The following is a 24,134-nucleotide window of genomic DNA, read 5'->3' as shown; positions in this document are numbered from 1 at the left end:
GTACCTTGTTCTCTTGCAGTTGTTTCTTAAAGAGGTTACCCCCCAAAGAAGTTGAGATTTTATTTTAACCCTGTTTTAAAGCATTTTTGTGTGTGGAAGCATGTGGATTCTCCCAAGCCTCAGGGACTTAATTTGGGGAGACACTGACAGCTGCAGAGAAAAATTAACACACTTCCACTCCTAGCATGAGTAGAAGTGTTCCCTGCACAACTCTTAGGATGGCTGCCTGCCATTGTTCTTCACAACAGTTGCTTATGGTGATTTTGTCTTTCCTGGCATCGGTATTTGCTTAGGAAACTGTATGATGGCTTATGGGGAACTTTGTCCTTTTTTTTGGAATAAGAATGGTGAGATATTAGATGGGTCTGACATATTTATTTATTTATTCAATGTATATATTTCCCTTCCTGAAGTGACTCAGGGCAGTTTACACTAAAATAAAACACAAAGAACAAAACAATTAAAATCAAGAAATATTCTCATTAAAAATTAAGGGTAAAACTAGAAACATCACTCTGTAAGTAACATTTTAGTGGAAAGCTTATGGACCACGATCATCTAGAGCGAATTGCATCATCACAGAGTCTAATGCCCAGTCAAACAATGCATTTTGTACACTTGCAGATGTTCTTTTAGCTATCACTGCTCTTATATTCCAGTACATAATAAGAGGAGGAAAAGAGAGATAATAGCTCAAGATTGAGCTAATGAATAAGATAGATAAGCACTAATAGTTCCATTAAGCTGACAGATTTACTATCAATCAAATTATTTTGCTGCATATAGTTTTCTTAACAGTTTGATGAAGTCCCCTCTATGTTTATTCAAATTTTGGTCATCTCTACAAAATTCATCACCCTGAATCTTCTGCTTTAGTCCATATTCTCCAAAGCTTTGCTCTTTACAAAGTTACCAACAATACAAAGTCATTGAAAATAACCAAAAAGCTCTAAACATATTACGTAGCTACATTAGTACTTTCCTGTCTACCACATATTGTGGTCTTGATAAAAAAAAAAAAAAGAGAGATCCATTTTAATTTAAAAGCATAATTTCTCTCTTGCCAATAATATGCTACCTGTTGCTCACATATTATGAGCTATAATGGATATAGAGAGCTGCATTATTAAAGCTATAAATCAATATTAAGGCTGGAAGGCAAAGTTAATAATTTAACAAGTCACCAGAGCTACACTTGGCAATTTATGACATCATCATAATATTCAATTAGAATTGTGTAATGTAATAGATCTGTTGAATTGCAGTGTTCGCATCATTGGGAAAGAGGGTTAATGGTCACTAAAAATATTTGGGTTTCTCCCTCCTCATAAACATTTTTACAAATTAGACCTCTATTAGATGGTCTGAGTTCTAACACGTGGTAAACAGTGCTAGTAGGGCAGTTATAACCAACATGAGGGATAACTTTTGATTTGAATATTCAAATTAGGAAGGATGGAAACATCATATTCCACCCTTTTATGAGGAACAGCCAGGCTAGTCTTGCACTAGGAAAAATGCGGTTGCACTAAGATATAGCACATGGTTGTTACATTAGAAAATTCACCTCTCTTCCAAATTAGTAGTTGTGCTAGTGCAACATCATCATCATTATTCGATTTCTATACCGCCCTTCCAAAAATGGCTCAGGGCGGTTTACATAGAGAAATAATAAATAAATATGATGGATCCCTGTCCCCAAAGGGCTCACAATCTAAAAGAAACATAAGATACACACCAGCAGCAGTCACTGGAAGTACTGTGCTGGGGGTGGACAGGGCCAGTTACTCTCCCCCTGCTAAATAAAGAGAATCACCACGGTAAAAGGTGCCTCTTTGCCAAGTTAGCATGTTACAATTGTTGAGCATTCTCTCTTGCACAAACTCATATATATTATATATTATATGCAAATGAGGAACTCGGGCAATATCCTGGATCCAGGACTCCCCCCCCCTCTAGTTGAGGGACAAGATGGACAATCCAGCGGATTAGGCAGGGTAGAAAGAACCTACAGCCCAGATTCCAGGTTGCCTGTGCTACTGGAATCACCCACCACCCCAGGGAGTACCAGAGCCTCATCTCCGCCAGAGCCTGAAAACAAGGCTCTGCCTTCACTCTCTGACTTGGAGGAGTCCCTCAAGGATCTTCCAGCCCAGAGGTCCCCTCGCACTGTTGGAGCCTGGACTCCAGCACTTTAATGGCAAAGCCCCTTTGAAAAGCAGAGCCTTCCCCAGGGAAGTGGCAAGGCCAATGCACTCCATAAAAACCAGCAGTTAGTTCCAAGCACCTACTGAAACAACATCCATCTTATGCTCTTGTACCCAGCTGCCTTATTCAGAGATATTCAAGATCCCGATCCTTTTCTTCTGGTGCTTCCCTTGGGGCTGAACGAGGCCCATGACCCTCCTGGATCCCTGCCTTACCCCCAGTTCAACCTGGGCAGGATGCATGCATTTGAGTGGTCCCTCTTCTGCTAGCGGGAGTACAACGCTTTGTGGAGCACTGCAGACTCAGAAACTCCTCCTGTGATCACTGTGGGTTCTACCCTATGAATTCATCATGCAGAAGTTGAACTGAATGTAATTTAACCAGCAGGTGGTGATTGAACTGTGTCTGCATTTAAAAATTCACAGATTGGTGAAGATGCTAAGGGTTGACAAACATCAAGTACTATACATTTCGACTGGTATTTTTTACTTTGAATTCAATATCAGAGTTTTTAAAAATTTGAATAAGGCATTTTGATGGGTTAACATTTTTATTGAACATGATCTGATATGCTAGGCTCAATCCCCTGATGCACCAAAACTCTGCCAGGCTACATTCCCCTGACGTGCCAAACACACATCAGACTCTATTCCCCTGAACTGCCAAAAATTCACCAGGCTTCACCTCCTGACAGTGAAAGCCCTGTCTCTGGCTCTGCTCACTGACCAAGTATTTTTAAAATCACAACTTGGCAACTCTAAATATGCTACTAGCAGACTGGCTTCACATTTAAAATTTTAAAAAGAACCACCAGGATCTCTGCTAATGAAAAGCAGGAGAAATTGCTGGAAATGGTCTGTGTGCTGGATGGCACTGAGTATAGTTTGATAACAAAAAGGGAAAGAGAAAGTATTGAAACTGCAACCGTTTGTCTCCAGCAAACCCTGAAAATAAATGAGCTATGTCATGTGGGAAGGTGTTTTTTTGTTTTTGTTTGTTTTTTAAAATAAAATCAGAAGACTGACATTTTCTGGTAGATGTCATAGTGAAGCACAGTAACAAACCATTTCCCATATGGAGCGGGGAATGGGGTGGGGTCGGGGGGAATCCTGCAGAGAGCCAAAATGGCTGCATGGGGTACTAAAAACTAAAAAGTGAATCTAACATGAGAGGATTTTGGAATAGCATAGAATTATCTAGCATAAAAGACCCAAAGCAGGTTTCAGCTAGTGCTGGATGTAAGAAACAAAAGTGGGTCTCAAGGGGTATTAGAAGCAACAAAAAGAAATGTTACTGATTACATTAGAGGAGAAGGATGAAAAGATGATGAACAAAGGCAGGACACATACCTTGCTAGAGATATTGTTTAGTATTCCGATGTAAATGAGCAATTGACAGATCTTTGTATTTTGCTCAGTTAACTATAACTTTGAAATGGAATATGTATGTTTTAAAATGTTTGCTGAATAAGCATGTCAGCAATGTTGATTTCAAATACTGATTCCAGATTTTCAGTGTTAAAAACAAAACAAAACTTGAAATTAAGCATGTGGATAGAACCAGGGACAGCAATTTATAGAAAAATATTTATATAGAGTTAGAGGTGCTGGTGGTGGTTGGCACTTAAGCACAAATATTATGAATATTTATATAGCACTAAAACATTATTATTATTTTATATAGCATTCTCAAAGTAATTTGGATAGAAAAAGAAATAAGATAGTTTCCTCCCTCAAATGAATACGGTGAATATTTATATACTGCTTTTCAACCCAAGTTCCCAAAGCGGTTTACATACAGAGATTGATTAATTAATTAATTGATTGATTGAATGGCTGCCAGTCCCCAAACGGCTCACAGTCTAAAAAGGAAACATAAGACACCAGCAACAGCCACTGGAAGGATACTATGCTGGGGTTGGATAGGGCCAGTTGCTCTCCCCCTCCTAAATAAAGAGAGTCGCCACTTTTTAAAGGTGCCTCTTTGCTCAGTTAGCAGGGGTCAAAAAGGGCTCATAGTCTAAAAACAAGTTAAACACGTTAGATACCAGCAACCGTTACCAGGTTGGATAGGAACAGTTGCTCTCCCCCTGCTAAATATGAGAATCACATCAGCCAATTAATTAATTTGCGTATTACTAATGGAAAAGAAGGTCTTTGTTGTGAGGACAATTTTTTTTATTTTCTTACCCTCCTAGAATATCCCTCTGCTGTATGATGGCATTATAATATAGTGCTAAAGAGTTGAGGGTCAGGACTAGCTCCGAGCCCAGAGCCTGAGCTAGTACTGCTACATGGATGAGGAGCAGGGCTCTGAAAGTGGCATAGGAAAAGATTGCACTTTTCTTTTCCTCTCTCCTGAAATTTTCTCATAGAAGCAGAGGGCTGACCTCATGATACACATTCTTCCAACCCTAATCCTTAGCTCCTAGGCAGGCTAATACCCTATTCCATTTTTATTTTTTCAGTGGATATTCTCAGCTACAATACTCTTAACATTCAATAGATTGTAAAAGCTCATAGTGTCAATTGGGCCGTTTTTGGGTAGGGATTTATAAATGTAATTTTGTTAAATTTACAAACTAAGATAGCATTGCATGTCTAGATAAAGGTAAAGTGTGCCGCTGAGTCGATGTCAACTCCTGGTGACCACAGAGCCCTTTGGTTGTCTTTGGTAGAATACAGGAGGGGTTACCATTGCCATCTCCCACACAGTATGAGATGATGCCTTTCAGCATCTTCCTATATTGCTGCTGCTCAATATAGGTGTTTCTCATAGTCTGGGGAACATACCAGTGGGGAGAGCCCCCCAAATATGTAGAAACCACTAACTAATTTATTTATTCCACTAACTTATTGTGGGTGTGGGTGTGGGTGTGCTTTATTTTGTTTTCAAACAGGTGCAGAGTCATCTGTGTTCGGTTAGAGTATATGATTTTAATCTCAGTGCATTTGCCATGCAGTGACCCAAGTAGAGTATTAAGTAGTAGAATTCTTCTATTAGTGACATAGGGCTGCTCCTGATACAATCATGTAACTATCTGAAAATCCATCATGGTCCAAATTACACCAGCAGTCTTTGGATCTCTGAATGTTTTGACTGCCAAAATTACAAGATTACTATTCGTGCAGTTGGAAAACAGATGAGCTTGGAGATAAACGAATTATCTGCCATGTGGAAGTCCTTTACTGGTGTGGATATTCTGTTCATGATTGTCTTCTGTTTCTGTTGATGTAACATCTATTATAGAAGACCCAACCAATTTGCTTTTACAGAAGAAATTTCCCCCCCTCTTTTCAGGTTCAGAGTCTTCCAGCAGTGCTGGGTCCTCAGGATCTCTGTCACGAACACATCAGCCTCTCCAAAGTGCACCCGTTGTCCCTGGAGTTACAGCCACCTCTTCGAGCAATGTTTCCTACACAGAGAATGGAATGTGTAGCCAGGTAGTACCAAGCAACACCAGCTATATCATACTTCCACTTGAAGCTTCAGGGATACCACCAGGAAGTATCCTGCTTAATCCACACACAGGTGAATGTTATAAACAGTTTCATTTTTATAAACATTTTTCACGGCCGATATACAAATTTGGATATGAACCACAATAAAAACTTGAATTGCCATTTCTTAGGAGCAGGTATTTTGAAGCTGCAAGTGAGACATCTCATCTGCACCTGGGGATCTTTTGTGTTAACAAACATATTGTAAATCTGGCTATCATAAATACAGCAGGCAGAAATTCCTGTGAAGTGTTTTTTTCAGGCCCTGCAACTACAGGAATTGCTTCTAGCTGAATTCATTGATATTTGCATGAATATTAATATATGTATGTATTAATATAATATATGTATGTGGGAACAATTAGGACTCCCCTTAAGTATGAATCAGCTCCTATTTACAACTGTATTGCAACTAAAAAAAATCAGTGTCCTATTTGCTTGAATATTTTCATGGGTGCTAATTACTGCAAAAATGTTGAAAGATTAATAATAAGAAAATGATGTTAATTGAATTCTTCAACTTATTGGGCAGATGCTGAACTTTGCTATTGAAGTGTTTTGTGGTTAGAGTGCTGGACTAGGCCCGGGGAGACTCGAGTTCAAATCCCCATTCAGCCATGATACTTGCTGGGTGACTCTGGGCCAGTCACTTCTCTCTCAGCCTAACCTTCTTCACAGGGTTGTTGTGAAAGAGAAACTCAAGTATGTAGTACACCGCTCTGGGCTCCTTGGAGGAAGAGCGGGATATAAATGTAATAATGATGATAATAATAAGAAGAAGAAGCCCCTGGGCTAGGCTACATGTATTCTCATAACAAACAGTTTTAAACATATTCTGTTATGATTTCCTTCCAAGTATCCTTAGAACTATAATTTGGAAGGGTACTGAGAATTATCTGCCAGAGGTCTTTAATTCTCCCACAGAACTCATTTCACATGATTTTTGCAATCGTGTTAAATGCTGGCTGCTTTTAGTCTATGCTGTAGCAGTGATGGGTGCCTGCCCATCACTGCACGGATACCCATAGTGCAACATGGGGTTTCTGGGGGCCAGGACAACATGTCCTGGCCCCCAACCCTCCGTGCTGTCTGGGGCAGTGGAGGATCGTCTGGGTGCGTGATCCACAAACATAGCTCCTTCCATGGATTTTTACTGGAACTTCCTCCCCGCCTGCCAAGCCCTTCTCCAGATCATGAGAAAGGGCTCCATGACAGCTAATGGTTTGTGTACACCCTTACATTCAAATCACTAATAACACTTAGTTGTTTCACTCAGAAGCCTGGGTGGTTATTAGTTTACAAGACTTAATCTGTTGGGAACTTTGAGTACTTGTCACACTTTCCCCCCTTAAACAGCATCCAAGAACATGGATTGTTATCTAATAGCTATGAAATGCATGAATTTGTAAGGAGATTTTTTTTAAGGATGAAAAGAGTCCTTTGTAGTTTGGTATGTAGATCTCAATAGTATAGAGCAGCAGATGTGTCTATAATTACAGTAGCTGATGTTGTAGTTAATAAACTAGAAACACATCAGGAAGATATGTTCGCACTGCAGCAGGCTTCTGAAATATGGGGGTGGGTGCACTTTTCACTTATCCTGCTTGCCCCAGAAATGCCCTGTCACACCCAAAACTATGTCCCTGGGGGCTGCACAACCATCAGGAACATATTTCTGGGTAACACAGGGCATTTCCATAAAAAGCAGGGATCAGAGAAAACACACATACACACACTGCAGCTAAGAAGGCTCTCTGCAGCATGAGCACATCTTCCTGCCACATATCCACTTCATTATTAGGATGTCAGCGACTATGTATTGAACTGCTCAAACATTTCAAATGGGGTTTGTTTAAAACGCTAGGTGCTGAAGAACATTTTTGTTCAGATAGCTTAGACAGTTTAAGTAACTGAAAAGCAGCACAGGTGGGAATGTAGTTACTTGAGCCATTTTGGAGGGGCAGTATACAAATCAAATACATACATACATACTTGGGTAATTTGAATCTGTTTTTACACTTTTTTTTGGTCTTTCACAGAACAAACAAATGTACAATGGATCTGGATCATGATCTGTTGCACTCATAAGAGTGAGTTTTGTGCCTATGCGGGACCATTTGGGCAGAATTGCTTACCCTGCTAACTGGGCAAAGAGGCACCTTTTACCGTGGTGATTCTCTTTATTTAGCAGGAGGAGAGTAACTGGCCCTATCCACCTCCAGCACAGTACCTCCAGTGACTGTTGCTGGTGTCTATCTTGTGTTTTTTTTAGAATGTAAGCCCTTTGGGGACAGGGAACCATCTTTATTTTTGGAAGGGTGGTATAGAAATTGAAATAATAATAATAATAATAATAATAATAGACTAGCTCCTCCAAGTGCTAAGCCCTGCCCTTTGCACATGATGCATTCTCTCAGTTTGGGCTGGCTAGCGTTTTCTCCTCAGTTCCTTTCTGACCACCATTGTGTCAGCACCTCAGACAGTTAGCTCCTTGGACCAGAACTGTTTTCTGTTTTGTTGTGAAGAGAAACCTAAGTATGTAGTACACCACTCTGGGCTCCTTGGAGGGAGAGCAAGATATAAAAGATGATGATGATGATGATGATGATGCAATAAGAGCAAAAGTAGAAAAGTCAACAACAAACAGCAAGTGCTGCCTTTGTAAAGAAGCAGATGAAACAGTGGAACACCTAATCAGCTGTTGTAAAAAGATCCCACAGATTGACTACAAACAAAGGCATGACAAGGTAGCAGGGATGATACACTGGAACATCTGCAAAAAATACAAGCTACCTGTAGCCAAACATTGGTGGGACCATAAAATTGAAAAGGTTGTAGAAAATGAAGATGTAAAAATATTATGGGACTTCCAACTACAAACAGACAAACATCTGCCACACAATACACCAGATATAACTGTAGCCGAGAAGAAAGAAAAACAAGTTAAAATAATCGACACAGCAATACCAGGGGATAGCAGAATAGCAGAAAAAGAAATAGGAAAAAAATCACAAAATACAAAGATCTACAAATTGAAATTGAAAGGCTGTGGCAGAAAAAGACCAAAATAATCCCAGTGGTAATTGGCACCCTAGGTGCAATTCCAAAACAACTTGAAGAGCACTTCAACACCATAGGGGCCACAGAAATCACCATCAGCCAATTACAAAAAGCAACCTTACTGGGAACAGCCTATATTTTGTGACGATATCTATAATAACCAACAGTATTGATGATAGAATTCAGCCATCTCAGGTCCTTGGGAAGGACTCGATGTCTGGATAAACTAACCAGTCAATAACACCTGTCTGACTCTGTAAACAAGAAATAATAATAGTTTAGTTTTCACATGCAACGACTTGGACTGGACCAAACAATTCTTATTCTAAATACTCTCAACTTACTTGAAACAGACAGATGGTTTATCAGTTATGACCTAGGATTGGACTCGGAACGGACTTTACTTCACATTTGAGTATTTTTTCCCATTATTTCTCTATCCTGTTATGGAAAAGAAAAAGACTTTTAAGTGCCGTGTTCGCTGCAACACTAAACTCCCATCAGCGGACAACCATGATTTGTGTTTACTTTGTTTAGGGGAAGAACACAACACCTCCACCTGTAAAACTGTTTAACTTTCTCTCATCAAATGAGAAAAAAATCGGGCTCTCTGGCTAAGAGCTGCCTTTTACGATGAAGCGCTCTGCCCTGGCACCCCAATGGTTAGATCTCTGATTGATGCTCACATGCCCTCAACATTGGGTATAGTGTTGAAGTCGATGTCTGGCACGATACCGAAGCCAGGGACTGCTGCCGTGCAGTCTAAATCCTCGATCCAAGCTTACATGGCAGCTACTACAGGCACATTTAAAGCGCCAAAGCCACCTTCTTATTCTTCACATAGTAAAAGGCATTAGTCACAGCATCGGGGTTCCAATGTTGAAGGGGTGCCACCACACAAGAAAAATTGGGAAAAGAGTGCATGGGCTGCCACTGAGGTGGCTTCCACTACGACCCGAGCTACTCCTTCTGCAACACTGCTCCAGTCAGCACCTACAACACCTGGATCACACCCTGCAACCCCAGAAGTCGTCATCCTGGATCGTCCCTCACCCACAGCTCAACACTGCGTCTCAACATCCACCTTCGCATTGAGGGTGCAACCGACCATGTCCTCGTCTACCCGGCATTGGGAGCATTCTCTCTTGCCATCTACAACACCGATACAATCGCCTTCTCCAGCAGCTCACCCGGCACTGCAGGCTTCGTGTCCTTCACCTGCTTCCTTTAGTAACAACAATGATGTGGAAGCCAGTTTGGGACCAGGCGATGCCCAGTGTCTTTTAAACTTGCTAGACTCTAGCAAAGGTACACCTTCGAGCTCAACCTTTTACAACTTTTTGAGCCACTGTCTCGACACCGAGGAGGACGGCATGACCTTCTCTACAATGAAGACACCAGGGCCTTCGACTTCTTCAGCCTTTCAGCCCTTCCATTCTGTGGCAAGCTGATTTTTGACACCGCAGCCTTCTAGTCCACATGTCTGGAGAGCTGCCACAGATTATGTAGCCACACAATCAATATTTATATACCTTTTTCAACTAAAGTTTCCAAAGCAGTTTACACAGAGAAATAAATAATAAAATAAATAATAAAATAAAATTGATCCCTGTCCCCAAAGGGCTTACAATCTAAAAAGAAACATAAGATAGGCATCAGCAACAGTCACTGGAGATATTGTGCTGGGGGTGGATAGACATCGACTTCAACACTTCCCCTGCTAAATAGAGAGAACCACCATGTTAAAAAGGTGCCTCTTTGCCCAGTTAGCAGGGGCAAAGCAGGTGCCTCTTTGCCCAGTTAGCGGGGCAAAGCAGGGACACAAAGTTTGATTTGTGAGGGGGTTGTGGAGATGCAGCGCAAACCTTATGATTCCCTGGACTTCTGTCGGATAACCAAGACTACAAACTTTGGTAAGCTTGACGTCAACTGTCAGTCAATTATTCCCCTGGCTACCCAAGTCACTCCTCCTCCGGACCTGCCTGCTTCAACTGCAACATTGGTCTCGACATCAACTTGGGTCACCTTGGGTTACCCCTCCAATTTTAGAGACTGTCATGGTACCAAAGCATCCTATTTTACAATCTTGCATCTCCACTCAGACCGTGGAGGTGCCTCATTTTTGACCTCAAACAAGTCAACCAACTCAAAACTGTAGTCCTTGACACAACTTCCTCCACCACTCAAATGGCATCGAATAAGAAGGTCCCTGTTCCTTCTGGACCTCATACCATGATGCTCACAGAAGGCTATGACTCTTGATTCATCTACATATTCGACCTTTAGTTCATCCAAACATCCTGATGAACCGCCTCTCAAAGTGGTATCCTCCAGTAATACTTCTCCGAATAAAGAGATGTGTTTGTACCATTGTCAGCTTTCTGAAATGGCATCGACACTTGGATTAGAATTGAAAAAGCAAGCTCAAGAGGTGGAGGATCCTGTCTACAAATTCTTCCGTTCCACTGCTTCAGCTGAGTCTGTTCACCTTTCCATGCTTATATCCAAGACTGATAAATCTGCATGGCAAACTCTACAAATTTCTGCTCTGACCTCCAAGCGTCTGGAGAATTTATATAGAATTCAAGAAGATGATTTCCTCTTGAAGCATCCCTCCCCCAATTCAGTGGCGGTGGATTATGCATCCTCCTTCAAATCCGGGAGATGACACACTACTCCAGGGGACATTCAGTGGGATCAAGAACATGCCTGCATCCCCATTACTGATGGAAGAAGTTTGGGCTCTCTTGGACAAGGGGGCAATATTGCCTGTTTGATGGACAGATCTGTGGCGGGGTTTTTACTCCCACTACTTCCAGGTCCCCAAACTAGATGGGGGATTAAGACCAATCATGGACCTGCAGTGGCTGAACTGTCATGCAGACATGTGCAAGTTTCGCATGGTGACATTGCAGAGCATCCTTCCTCTTCTCCACAGGCAGGAATGGTTCACAGCATTGTATCTCCAGGATGCGTATTTCCAACACTGGAATCCAGCTCAACCACAGACAGTTTCTAAGGTTCATGGTGGGTCACCACGTCTACCAGTACAATGTTCTGCCATTTAGTCTGGTGACAGCACCCCATGTATTTACAAAGGCATGGTCGTCATGGTGGTTCACCTGCAGGCTCAGGCCTAACCATTTTTCCATACTCAGCGACTGGTTCCTGGCAGGAAGACAAAAAGATGAGTTAGCTTTGCAATCCTCGACAGTCCTGAATTTACTCAAGGGTCTGGGCATCCAGACCAACTGGTCAAAGTCCAGACTAGAGCCTGTCAAGCACATAGACTACATAGGAGCAATCCTTGATGCACAGATGCAGTGTGCATTTCTACCCAAGGAACATTTCCTCTGCATCTAGGCACTAGTAACTTCTTTCGTTATACAACCCAGACAAAAAGCCCATGAAGTTCAGAAACTACTGGGCCTGATGGTGTCATGCAACTCCACTGTGCACTTGGCCAAGCTACATCTCTGGCGTCTTCAATTTTGGTTTCTGTCTGAATGTGGACAATGCGCAGATGCTCTTAACAGTTCTGCTGCCGATCCTTGTGTCCCTGCAATGGTGGACAAAACAGATCAACCTGCTGTATGGATTCCCCTTCAGGGTACCCCAACCTTCTGCCTGGTTGACGGATGCATCCTTATGGGGCTGAGGAGTTCATTGTGGGGATCTTCAAGCTCAAGCCTTTGGTCACCAAATCAACGCCAGATGCACATCAACTCAGACTGTCAAAAGGTCGTCACAGGCATCTGCCTCAACGCGTATATCGTCTCCTGCAAGAAAGAAGGCTGTGCCTTCCTAACCTAAAGACTCTGAACTGAACTTGACGCGTGGAGGATAGGCTCCTGAAAGACATCCTCCTCAATGACAGAAATAAATCTACACAGGTCAACTATTACTATATTATTATTATTATTATTATTATTATTATTATTATTATTATTATTAACTACAACAGCAAATGGAAACGATTCAGACTTTATGCTCATGAACATGGCTTCCTGACTCGTTCCACTATCTCCTTGGAGGTCTTGCATTATCTCACATCTCTAAAGCACCGTAATCAGGTCAGTGAATCCATTGAAGTTCAGTTGGCTGCTATTTCTGCTCACCATCCCGGATGGGACAGGAAAACCGTCTTCTCTCTTTCGTACTCTAAGAGATTTCTTAAATTATTAAACAACCTTTACCCACCTATCTGGCGGCCTACTGATCAATGGAGCCTGCCCCTCTTCCTATCAGCCCTGATGGAGCCTCCATTTGAACCCATGACTATGGCACTCCTAAGTCAGAAATGCTGGAAATGGCCTTTTCATTAGCTATGACATCAACTCGCCGTGTGATCGAACTAAATGCTCTTCAAATAGATGTCAAAAAACTTCAAAAAGAAGTTTCATGAGGACAAAGTGGTGCTTCACTTGGACCCTGGATTCAGGCCTAAAGTGGTCACTGACTTCCATATTAAAAGTGACATTGTCTTACCTACCTTCTTCCAAAATACTAGGACCCCTCTCATTTCCTGGATGCAAGACATGCTCTCCTCTTCTACTTGAAACATACCAAGCCCTATAGAAAGACAAAATGCTTTTTTGTAAATTACAAGGGTAACATGAAAGGTTACCAAATATCAAGACAGAGGCTCTCCCACTAGATCATGGAGTTGATTTTTCTGGTTTGCAAGCATCAAGAAGTGGACCCTCCTAAACCCATTTGAGCCCATTCTACTAGGGTCTATGCTACTTCTGCTGCCCATATGGCAGGAATCAAGCTCAGTGATATCTGCACTGGAGCAACCCGGTCCTCTGAGCATACCTTTATCAAGTATTATGCATTGGACCTTTGCTCTGCAGCTCAGGCCAATTTAAGGAGGGATGTGCTGAAAAGGGTCTTACCTTAGCATACTACACCCACCTCCAGACTGACAACTTGTTAGTCACCCACTCTTATGAATGCAACAAATCACGATCCAGATAAACAGGTTGCTCACCTGTAACTATTGATCTGGTAATGATCTGTTGCAGTCATAAGACCCTCCGGCTGGCTCCGCTGTAGTATGCAAAGTGACAACATGTACATTTGCAGAGTAAAAAAGACACTAATTACCTTGTAGAAATGTACTCTGCTTCCGTGCGATGTTTGAATTCCAATGTCAGTCCTCCAGGAACTGAGGAGAAAATGCTAGCCCTCCCAAACTGAGAAAATGCACCACGTGCAAGGGGCAGGGCTTAGTGCTTTGATGAGCAAGTCAATTCTGCCCGAATGGCCCCGCGCAGGTGCAGAACCCCGTCTTACGACTGCAACGGATCACTACCGGATCAGTAGTTACAGGTGAGCAACCTGGTTTTTTCCACTGAATGAAATATCTAAGCACTACAGTGTCCGTAAATTATGGATTGAGGGAAAAATCTTTTGAATTTATCCAGAAGCATCCCATTGAACTCAGAGGGACCTACTTCTGAGTAGGCATGCATAACAGTAAATTTCACTTCAACTGTCTAACATCCCCACTACGAACAACATGTCAAAAAGCCTTGTGGAGACTTAAAACAAGGTTTGTCCGCTCAGTGACAGATAATGTATGGTTGAAGTTAAATTTTTCATTCAGGATCCTTTAGTGTATGTATTAAGAGCTTTCCAGAAGGCAGTTATTGCTTGAAAGAAGATAGGCCTAGGTCATACATAAGACAATACCATAAGCCCTCAAAAAGACAGAAAGCTTCTGTCTGTGCTACTTTGCTATGTGAAGACAACAGCTAAAATCCAATTAAAACTCTACATTTTAAATATGTGATTAATAAATTAATCAGTCAGTTGAACTGACTGATGTGTTAATTCCTGTGTGGAATCACCAGAGACAGAAGGCATTTTTAGAATAAGATAATATAATCAGAGAGGAACAAGAATGGTGCACTTAAAATGTTATTAAGATTTTATAATCTATGTTCCTATTCCAAATTTGTCTTAAGATAACCAATGGAAGAAATGTGTTTCCCCCCCAAATGCCTGGCCATATCATTGCTTTGTGGGTTCCTCAAGGCAGCTTGAGGATTCAAAGTAAACATCCCATACAGCATGTAGCATTCAAAAGGCAAAAAGGTTTTATACAAGAACGTGGATTCTTGAAGATTGGCCCACTGCATGAAGATTGGCCCACTGTGGAGATGCTTGATGGGACCAAGAGTAGGGAATGTTTCAGAACTTGTGGTTGAATAACCTTGAAGGAAAATAATGTTGTCTAATGATTAATAAAGTCTTAAGAGCTCAGTAGCAAAAATATAATTGGTTGGCTTTATTGGGTATCTTGACACCAATAATCTGTGTCAGAACTTTGTGTAGAATATCCATGAATGTTCAGCAGAGTTATGTGCACCATCCCATATCTGATTTTGATTAGTATTATTATTGTTATTTTATTGTTATTGTTATTTTACTATTATTTAACACATGTATATACAGCCCCAAACGCAAGTCTCTGGGTGGTTTACAACAAAATAAGCATGTAAAAAGGTTAATACAGGTTAATACATTAATAATAATAATAATAATAATAATAATAATAATAATAATAATAATACATTAATACATAATAATAATACATAATAAAGGTTAATACATTAAAACAATTTAAAACTTAAAACAATAATATTAAAAACCATCAAATTATTAAAGCAGTTTGATGGTTGCTGCCTTCTTAAAAGTTACATTAAAAACTCTTGTTCCAGGTCAACCATTTGTAAACCCTGATGGTACGCCTGCAATATACAATCCACCCAGCAATCAACAACCAATTAGGAGCCAGCTAGTTGGACAGTCTCAGCAACCGTCTTCATCTCAACAGCCTGTGCAGCAACCACAGCAACAAATTACAAGTCACCTTGTCACACAGGTAAAAACAAAAGCTATAGAAGCTATATGGCAGCAGCTAGAGTAGAATCCTGTATGAGGAAAGCAGCTGGGGCAGTACAGCTGAGTACTACCTTACCTGCAGGGCTGACCCAACAAGGAACCTGAGCAGTCACTTGGGACAGCAATATTTTAGGAGAACCAATGAAGCAACACATGACACAATAGATGTATCCCATGATACCTTGCAATATGTTGCTGAGAACACCGGGCCAGAACTTTTAGATTCTGCCCTTGGGCCAGCCCCACTCACCTGTCACTCTCCTTAAAGAGGGTTTTGTTTTTTGCAACTGTCATAATGCTGATGCACAATACTGAAGCTTCGTACAGGCCCAACAAACATGTAGGGAGATGCACTTAGCGTTGATGGAGGCTACCACTGGCCCCTGAGCCTTACAATGAACTAAATCTGCCATAGCAACTTAGTGCACATGATAGTTTTTTATTTTTTGGATCTTTGGCATTCAGAATATCAAGTGAATCATTTCTCCTAAAGTTCTGTTCCTCACTCTCATGTAGAACAATCCACCTGTTACTCTTGTAAGGCTCACTTGTACAATTTGGATTGGCATTGTGCCGTACTGTGACTAATAAAGGTAATTTGCCGACTTTTCATAGGCCTACATGTAAGACTGCTTCATGAGCAGTACATGGTGCATCAGTCTTAGTGCCAGTGTAACTTACATTATTTGTTGCAGAAGCATTGTGATAATACAACTGGTATTGAGTTTGAGAGTTAGATCAAAAGAGGTTTTTGGCACCGGATCTAACAGGATTAGGACTGTAGCCATATAAGAAAAATTGCAGTCCTGAAACAACTATATTTGACCTATTGTACCCTGTGTTGTGTTAGCTGGAATATGTCATCTGTAATTCCAGGTTATTGTTTTGACCTTAGCTCAAATTAAGAAATGATTGTCTTACTCGAAGGACAATAACTGAATCTCTTCTGTTCTGCTTCCTTCTCACTCCAGCCTGTTCAGGCTCTGCAACCCTCTTCCCAATCAGTCCAGTATCCAACCGTTTCCTACCCTCCTCAGCATCTCCTGGCAGTGTCTCCAACGCAGCAGTTTCCTGTGGTACTATAGATTTTTATTACTCTATATGTGGATTTATCATTTGAGCATGCTTTGTTTTCAGGGCATGACTATTTAAAGAACTAGACGAAAACAGAACATACTTGCTATTAATCTCTTATACTCAGCAGTCATGGAACTGCTCCACAATTAAGTCCACAGTCCAGCCAAAAAATGTTTTTGAAAGTGGTACAAGATTTATAGCAGTGTTAGGCACTTTCCCAAATTGATGACCTATACACTATTTTAATGTTGTCAGCCATTGAATCTCCTGTTCATTTAAATGTTTGTGTGAATTTAGAACCTATAGGAAGTCAAGTCATTGGTCCATCTTCATCAGTATTGTCTTCTTTGATTGGCAATCGCCCTCCTGGGTTTCATTCAGGGGTTTTCCCCAGTCCTGCCTGGAGATGCCAGAGATTGAACTTAGGACCTTTGGCATACAAAACATGTGCTCTACCTTCCATACCACTTATTTAAGCTTCCCCTGAATTACTTTGTGTTTGGAGTGCATAAGGATGGATTTGAAAACTGCTTGAAAGGGATTTTTATAGGTGGAACCGAGTTGTAGGATTCAATAAGGTGTGTATTGGTGCTAAGGTGCATTGCATGAAACTTGAGCCTTTTTTTTAATAAGAAAAAGGAAATTTGGGGTTCCTTGGAGAAGGGAAACCTCTTCCTTCATGGTAGGAATGTGAATCCCATATGTACAGCTTCCACATTGCATGATGCCATTTGCAAATACACATTGCTTCACATTCAGGAATAATGGAAAGGTAGTGGAGAAGAAACATAGCAAAATAATAAGAAACAGAACACAAAGGTGCCTCTTTAAAGCTCAGCTCTTCCACAAAGAACCATGTTTCATTTTCAATTCTCAGGAACAAACCTTAGAATGAGGCAATGATTGCACCAGCTATTTGCAGTATATTGGTGTAGGGATACAGTCCCTTAAAGATAACTGGTACAAATATGTGATTCAGTAATCCAAACATCTTTCATTACTGAATCTTAACTTTACTGAGAGTTAAGTTAATTTTAACTCATGCTCTAAAAAGCATGGAAATAAGTCAAAGTGCCCATCTTAATTAACTTCCATACCATATAAACTGTAAAGAGTTCTTACAGTGCATTGTAGAGATTTATCAGGCACATCTCTTGGGAAGCTGGAAGAGGGAAATCAGGCACATCTCAAAGCTGCACCTGTTGAATTTTTGTCAGGCTGTATTCCTCCCCAGGTGAGAAACGTGAGCTGAAAGACTAGAGAAAAATGTGCGTATGTGGAGTCTCATTTCTAAAGGCAGCATAATATGCAATTGTACAAAGTCTTGACAGCTTTTATGATGCAGAAATTGACAGGTACCCTAAATTGCAATTTCTATGCTTTTTAGAACACAAGTGAAAATTTAAAGCATCTTATCTTAAATCGAAGGTTTTTCAATTATTAAAGTTCCACACTTTTTTAAAAGGAAAATTAGCTTTGTCGCTGTGGGAAAGAAAAGTGTAACAGTGGCTCTTGCCCATTCTGGCTAAGTAAAGCCTCCATATTCATAAGCAGTATACAGGATCTCTGATGAAGAAGGTTAATGTACAAAGGCAACATTTTAATTGCTCATATCAGGCAGTATACCTTTGATAGAACCTCCATGTTCAAAAGCAGTCTGCCACTGCATTGTGCACCCTTAAAAGGCCCCCTACCACCTCACCACAACCTCCAATTCCCTGGCAAGTCCCTTTTTACACCACTGCTGCCTCGCATGCCCTCCCAAGTCCTTTTGCTCCTTTGCCACAGCCTCGTGTGCCATCGCAAGGCCCACCATTACCTCATTGCTGCTGCTGCTTTTCATTCCCTCCATTTGCCACCTTGCTGCTGCCTTGAGCTTCCTCACAAGGTGCCTCACCATGTGCCCTTGAATGCTTGCCCTTGTACCCTTGTACATGTGCCCTTGTACACATGGTGGTGCCTCACCGTGTGCCCTTGTACGCTTCCTGCCACCTTACTGCTGTCTCAGTGGAGAAAGAGAAAAATCCCATCGAAGGAATAGGGGAGAGAAAGGAACATTAATTATAGAAGTGCCAACAGCTCCTAGAATCTTCATCAGGTAGCTATGATCAATACCAGGAAGTCAGTCTCTAGAACTTGACCCTCCTAACTTTGACTTCAAAGTGAACTTCAGAGCCTTATAACTCAGGATACTGGATGAAATCCCACTCCCCCAATACAGGATTATGCTTCAGTATATACCTGAATTTTTAAAAACATTTAAAGGACATTTTTAAAAAATTAAAGTTAAAAAAAATTAAGATGTGTTATCTGATGCCAAAAAAAGGTAGCCAACAGTTTTCTAGAACTTAAGGTTTAATTTTCCAACTGCTTCATCTCAGCCATTTTACATCAGATTTGCCCCAGATTTGGTGGGGTGTTGGCATTTATCACCAAGTTGAGGTCTGAAAATGTCCTAGCAGATTAGAGAAACAGTTTTGATTTTATGATGAGTAGAATGTTCAGGATTTATAATGGTAGAATGTTGAAATAACTTTGCCAGTATAATAAAGTAAAGGCAAAGGCAAAAAGGCTTATTGTGTCATGCCAAAGCATTAAACAACAAGATGCACAAATTGAATACAAAATAAATGAAGCACACTTGAAGAGGCCATGTTGATAGTGGAAAGCTGATTAAGCACCTGAAAGAGCTGTTCATCACAAAATTGCACAATATGTCCTTGACCATTTGCTGATGGAAGGGGTTACCTCTTTCTCTTAGCACAGGGGTATGTACGATTGCCTCCTGTCAAGTACAGTAACTTTCCTAATTCTTGTCTGATTGGACCAGACAGGCAGCCAGACCTTGGCATTTCCTTGCTCTCTGCCTAGGTACACTAGCCAGGCAACTGCTCGAGGTAAAGCTTAGGAGAATGTTAAGATGTAGTAGGGGGAAAGCTGGAAGAATTTGAGGAAGTGGAATACACGTGTTAGAGACTTGAGACATAGGGGTCCCCAAAATGCAAAAGTCAAAGTGCCCATGGGGCTAATTTTGACATGCAGCTTAAGCGTCACAGTTGAGTTATTGTTGATTGCAGTTGACATTTTAGTAGGCTTGATAGGATGGCATGCGGATTTTTTCTCTTTCTTCTCTGTTGCCTATTTTATTTTAGTTCAATTGATGTACTAAAAATCATATGTTGTCCCTTTAAAAGTCTTGTGGTAGCAAGTATGAGTTGTCCTCTTTGCTAAGCAAGATCTGCCCTGGCTTGCATTTGAATGGGAGACTACATGTGAGCACTGCAAGATATTTCCTTAGGGGATGGAGCTGCTCTGGGAAGAGCAAGAAGGTTCCAAGTTCCCTCCCTGGAATCTCCGGATAGGGCTGAGAGAGACTCCTTCCTGCAACCTTGGAGAAACCGCTGCCAGTCTGTGTAAACAATACTGAGCTGGAGGGACCAATGGTCTGACTCAGTATAAAGCAGCTTCCTCTGTTTGTAAGACAGAAGCAAAATGAACTCTTTAGAACCTAAAAAGCATAACTCGTTAGGCTTTTAAGTTGAAGAAACACAGAACCTTACAAAAATATGCTCTCTTTTCACCTAAGTATATCCTCTAGAAACATCTACATATAGTTTTATTTTTACTGGCAGTGCACAGCCATAGATTTACTTTTGTCCCCAAAATTTGATACTGCAAACCAGCCCATACTGGCAAACCTCCCCTCTAGCAGTTTTGCCACTGTGTCACCAGTCATTGTTTGGTCATCACTATTACTGTCCTCTCATTGTGTCTCCAAGTCATTTCCAATACCAAGTTGTCTTTCCCTCCTCACACAGCATTAACAGAATGCAACAGAACTCCTAGAACTGCTAGATCCACTATCTAATGAAGTGTATCGACTAGCTGAAGGATCCACTATCATTATCCATCTGTGGACTAGCATATTGGAGAGAGAGTCTGCAAACGTACCAGAATATGTTTTATCTGTTATCTAAAATCCTCTGAGGCCATATTATGAATGAGAATAATATGTAAAGAATGTATCACTTCTCCAAATTCAAAAATGGCAAATAGAGAAAATTAAAATTATATATATATATAATTTATATTTTGAATAAGTGGTAATGATGACTGCTTGCAAAAGGTGAATGAAGCTTGCAGAGAATTGTTTAAAACTTGCCTTTCTTTGGGAACCAGAAGACTGCTAGCACTGTTCATTGCCAAAGGTGAGGCCTGAAGAGGGGCAGCTTACTAATGAGATAAGAGGCAACCACCCCAGACAGCGCCTGTGCCTCAGGGCAATGGGTTGGGAATCCTGCTCCATCCCTACTGCCCGCAGGCATTGTTTCACCTGACTGCTGTATTCTGTATTGCATCAAATTATATTATTTTCTCAGACGGTGTCCAATAAAAATTATGTGATAAAGCTTGCATCATATCCATTTCAATTACCAACCTGATGTGATGCACAGCCCTATTTTAAAATATGTGTCTTCAGAACCAAATTTCTTCCTACATTCTAATGAACATGTTAGACCAGGGCTGCACAATTTTCTCTGGCCCTTCTGCAGACCTTAGATTACAACTCCTGTCATCCCCAACTATTGGCCATTGTGGCTGGGAATGACGAGAGTGAGAATTGTAGTCTAAAAACAGCTGGAGGGCCAAAATTGTGCAGTCCTGCATTAAGACAAATTGGAGCTTTTGTTGAGTGCCAGTCATGACAACATTGGGAGCAGCAATAGCTCTGCATGCATAACAGGGATTTGTATGAAGAGTTGTGCATGACATTGAAGTAGGTCAAGAATCACATGCATCTGAGGGAGCATTATGAACATATCCAAGTACCCATGTACACAATGAAACTCTCTGCATCAGGACTGTCACCTAGGTTGCTTAAAGGAGATGGAGACAGTGGCCCAAATGTTTCTATCTTGGCAGTGGAGCATCTGATGTGTGCTTGTAGACTAAAAGTTCATGCTTTTGTGATTACTGGAAAGCAGCTCACATTACATTTTGCCTGCAGATGTGGAGATAGGGTCAAATCTGTACCAAGAAAGGAAAAGCCAGTAGGTGATATCAAGATTAATACGGAGTTTATCATTTAGACTTCTTGGAGGGGAGGGGAGTGAAAGTGGAGAGGTTTAGTGAAGGTGAATTCGATTACTTCCAGGCTGGTGCATTTTTGACTTGTTTGTGTGCTCAAATGTATTTTTTCCTGTTTATGCTTGTTTGAACCCAATTTTTTGTTTTCCAAATATCTACTGCAGAGATCTCTGTTGATCATTTTCAACTGACTTTTGCCTCACAGCGAGATGACATAACGCAGTTTAGCCAGATGAGCTTAAGTCGTCAGTCATCAGGAGACAACCCTGATTCGCCTTCTGGTCCTGTCTATCCATCACCTCTTATACAGCAGTCTACCCCACAGCCTGGTTATGTTATGGCATCCCCAAGCCAGCAGCTCCCCGCTGGAGGTTTCACAGGTTCAGGTGCACCGGTATCCCAACAAGTACTGCAACCCCCACCACAGGGTTACGTACAACAACAACCACCTACTCAGGTAAGCATATATTTGTCGTTTGCTTCCCATCTTCAAGCATTTCTTTTGGATTAATTTTAAAAGATTTACGTAATTCACTGAAAAATAAAATGATGTCCAAGGAACATTTTTAGAAGTAAATCAATAGGTCAGTACTAAATGCAGAAAAAATTCAGACAGGAGATTGTTCATAATGCTAATTTATATCGTACCAAAGCAGACAACATGTAGAGTGTATTACTGGAGCCTGCGTGTGTGTTTTTAAGGGTAAATAACTGTGTAAACTGCTGATATGGATTGGGATCATAAGTGAGGGAGCTTTTAACCCTTTGCTCCCGCTGTGATCCTCATCTGAATTGGACACCCTATGACTGCTACTTGCCATAGGAGGATAGGCAGGGCAGCAGGAGCTGGGGGTAGGATCCAGATCTGGACCATGGCATGGGGAAAGCATTATAGTATCCCTCAACCCTCACCATGGTTGCTACCCAAATTGGGCCCTACACAACAGCTCTTTACATTTTTAAAAGAAAACACTGGTCCAAATCATCTATAGTACACCATATATTGAAGCTGTTCTCACAACGAGCCTAACCCTGTTTGGGCTGCTCCTGGCAGGGTTATGCTGGTCATGAGAAGCAGCAGGATCCTCGCTGACCCCTCTGCTCCCTGCCTGCCTAACCCCCTTAACCAACCCGGCTTTTAGCCGAGGTTTAACCCGGCTACCGGGTATCGTGCTACTCCTCGGGCTGCGTGCAGCCAGTTAGGAGTAATAGAGACAGTCACATAGAGTTCCTGTCTAAGAGGGGAATCCAAGTGGAACACATGTGCACACATTGCATTGAGGGATGCCCAGAGTCTGGAACAACAAGTTCTGGCCTCGGATCCCTCCACCCTGCTCCGTGCTTCATGGAGCAGGGCTGCCCATGTGGCTGTGGAAGGCGCACAGAAAAGGACATGCTTGGATGTCTGGGTGGAAGGTAAGGTAAAAGCAGCCTCCCCACACCCCTGTGCCCTCCCCCCGCCCACCACCACCACCCAGGACAATCGTGTGAATCGCCCCATTGTCTTATTTGGTCCATAGTTAGCATTAGGACATAATGTGCAGTTTATCACCTAGAAAACTCTTATCAAACTGTCACAGTATTTTCTGTGAGTAAACATGACCACATATCTGCCCTTTCATTATCTAACAAGGGGAAGGCAGATTATGGCTTCACATGAACAAGCAAATGCATAAACTACTTACTCCTCACAGTGTCTCCTGTTTCCTTGATTCCAAAAGTTGTGCTGGCTAGTTCACATATGTATGTTGTCACTTATTGACTGTAGCATCATATTATGACTTTCATGTGTGAATGAACCATCACAGACTGATCACTGCAAATATAATAGCTGACATACAAACTAATGTTGCACACACTGAATGTTTTGCACACACAACAGTCAGGGAGGAGATTTTTGCCAATCTCCCTTTCCTCTTACAGCCCTTTAACCATCATGGACAAATTTACAGGAGGCAGAAAAAAGAGGAGACTGATGAAAATCACACCTCCCCATTGTGCACATGAAACATTATTTGGCTTGTGCATTGGTAGTCTGGAAGGAGCCAGTCTACAAATTCAGCTGAGAGTTATCAAATGCTGATTGATCAAGTGATGTACATTTCTGTGTGAAGCAGCTGTTGCAGAACAATAATTGTATGAATGAATACTTGATTGTGCATATGAAACATGATTTGGCATATATTTTGGTAGTCTAGTTGTAACAAACTATTGTAGTTCTGGAGACATCTGCACAGGGTATTACAGATGAGACTGAACAGTCACCTTTTGTTTACCATTGTTCCTATG

At 41.3% G+C, this 24,134-nt stretch overlaps 1 protein-coding gene across 21 annotated transcripts in view; it reads left to right on the top strand.

The window, feature by feature from the left end:
* The window catches only part of ARPP21 (cAMP regulated phosphoprotein 21), a 381,834-nt gene that overhangs the window by 283,306 nt on the left and 74,394 nt on the right, over window positions 1–24,134 (top strand). For all 21 annotated transcript variants that reach the window (XR_008309905.1, XM_053262075.1, XM_053262076.1 and 18 more), the window contains 4 exons: window positions 5,509–5,739; window positions 15,497–15,660; window positions 16,652–16,756; window positions 22,051–22,302. Coding sequence is in view for 20 of the 21 variants with exons in the window: in XM_053262075.1 (XP_053118050.1) it covers window positions 5,509–5,739; window positions 15,497–15,660; window positions 16,652–16,756; window positions 22,051–22,302 (752 nt within the window). In the remaining variant the exon portion in view is untranslated. The remainder of the gene's footprint in view (window positions 1–5,508; window positions 5,740–15,496; window positions 15,661–16,651; window positions 16,757–22,050; window positions 22,303–24,134) is intronic.

The sequence above is a fragment of the Hemicordylus capensis genome, chromosome 6 (genome assembly GCF_027244095.1).
Source record: "Hemicordylus capensis ecotype Gifberg chromosome 6, rHemCap1.1.pri, whole genome shotgun sequence".
Lineage (NCBI taxonomy): Eukaryota > Metazoa > Chordata > Lepidosauria > Squamata > Cordylidae > Hemicordylus > Hemicordylus capensis.
This window is presented reverse-complemented; position numbering and strand designations above follow the sequence as displayed.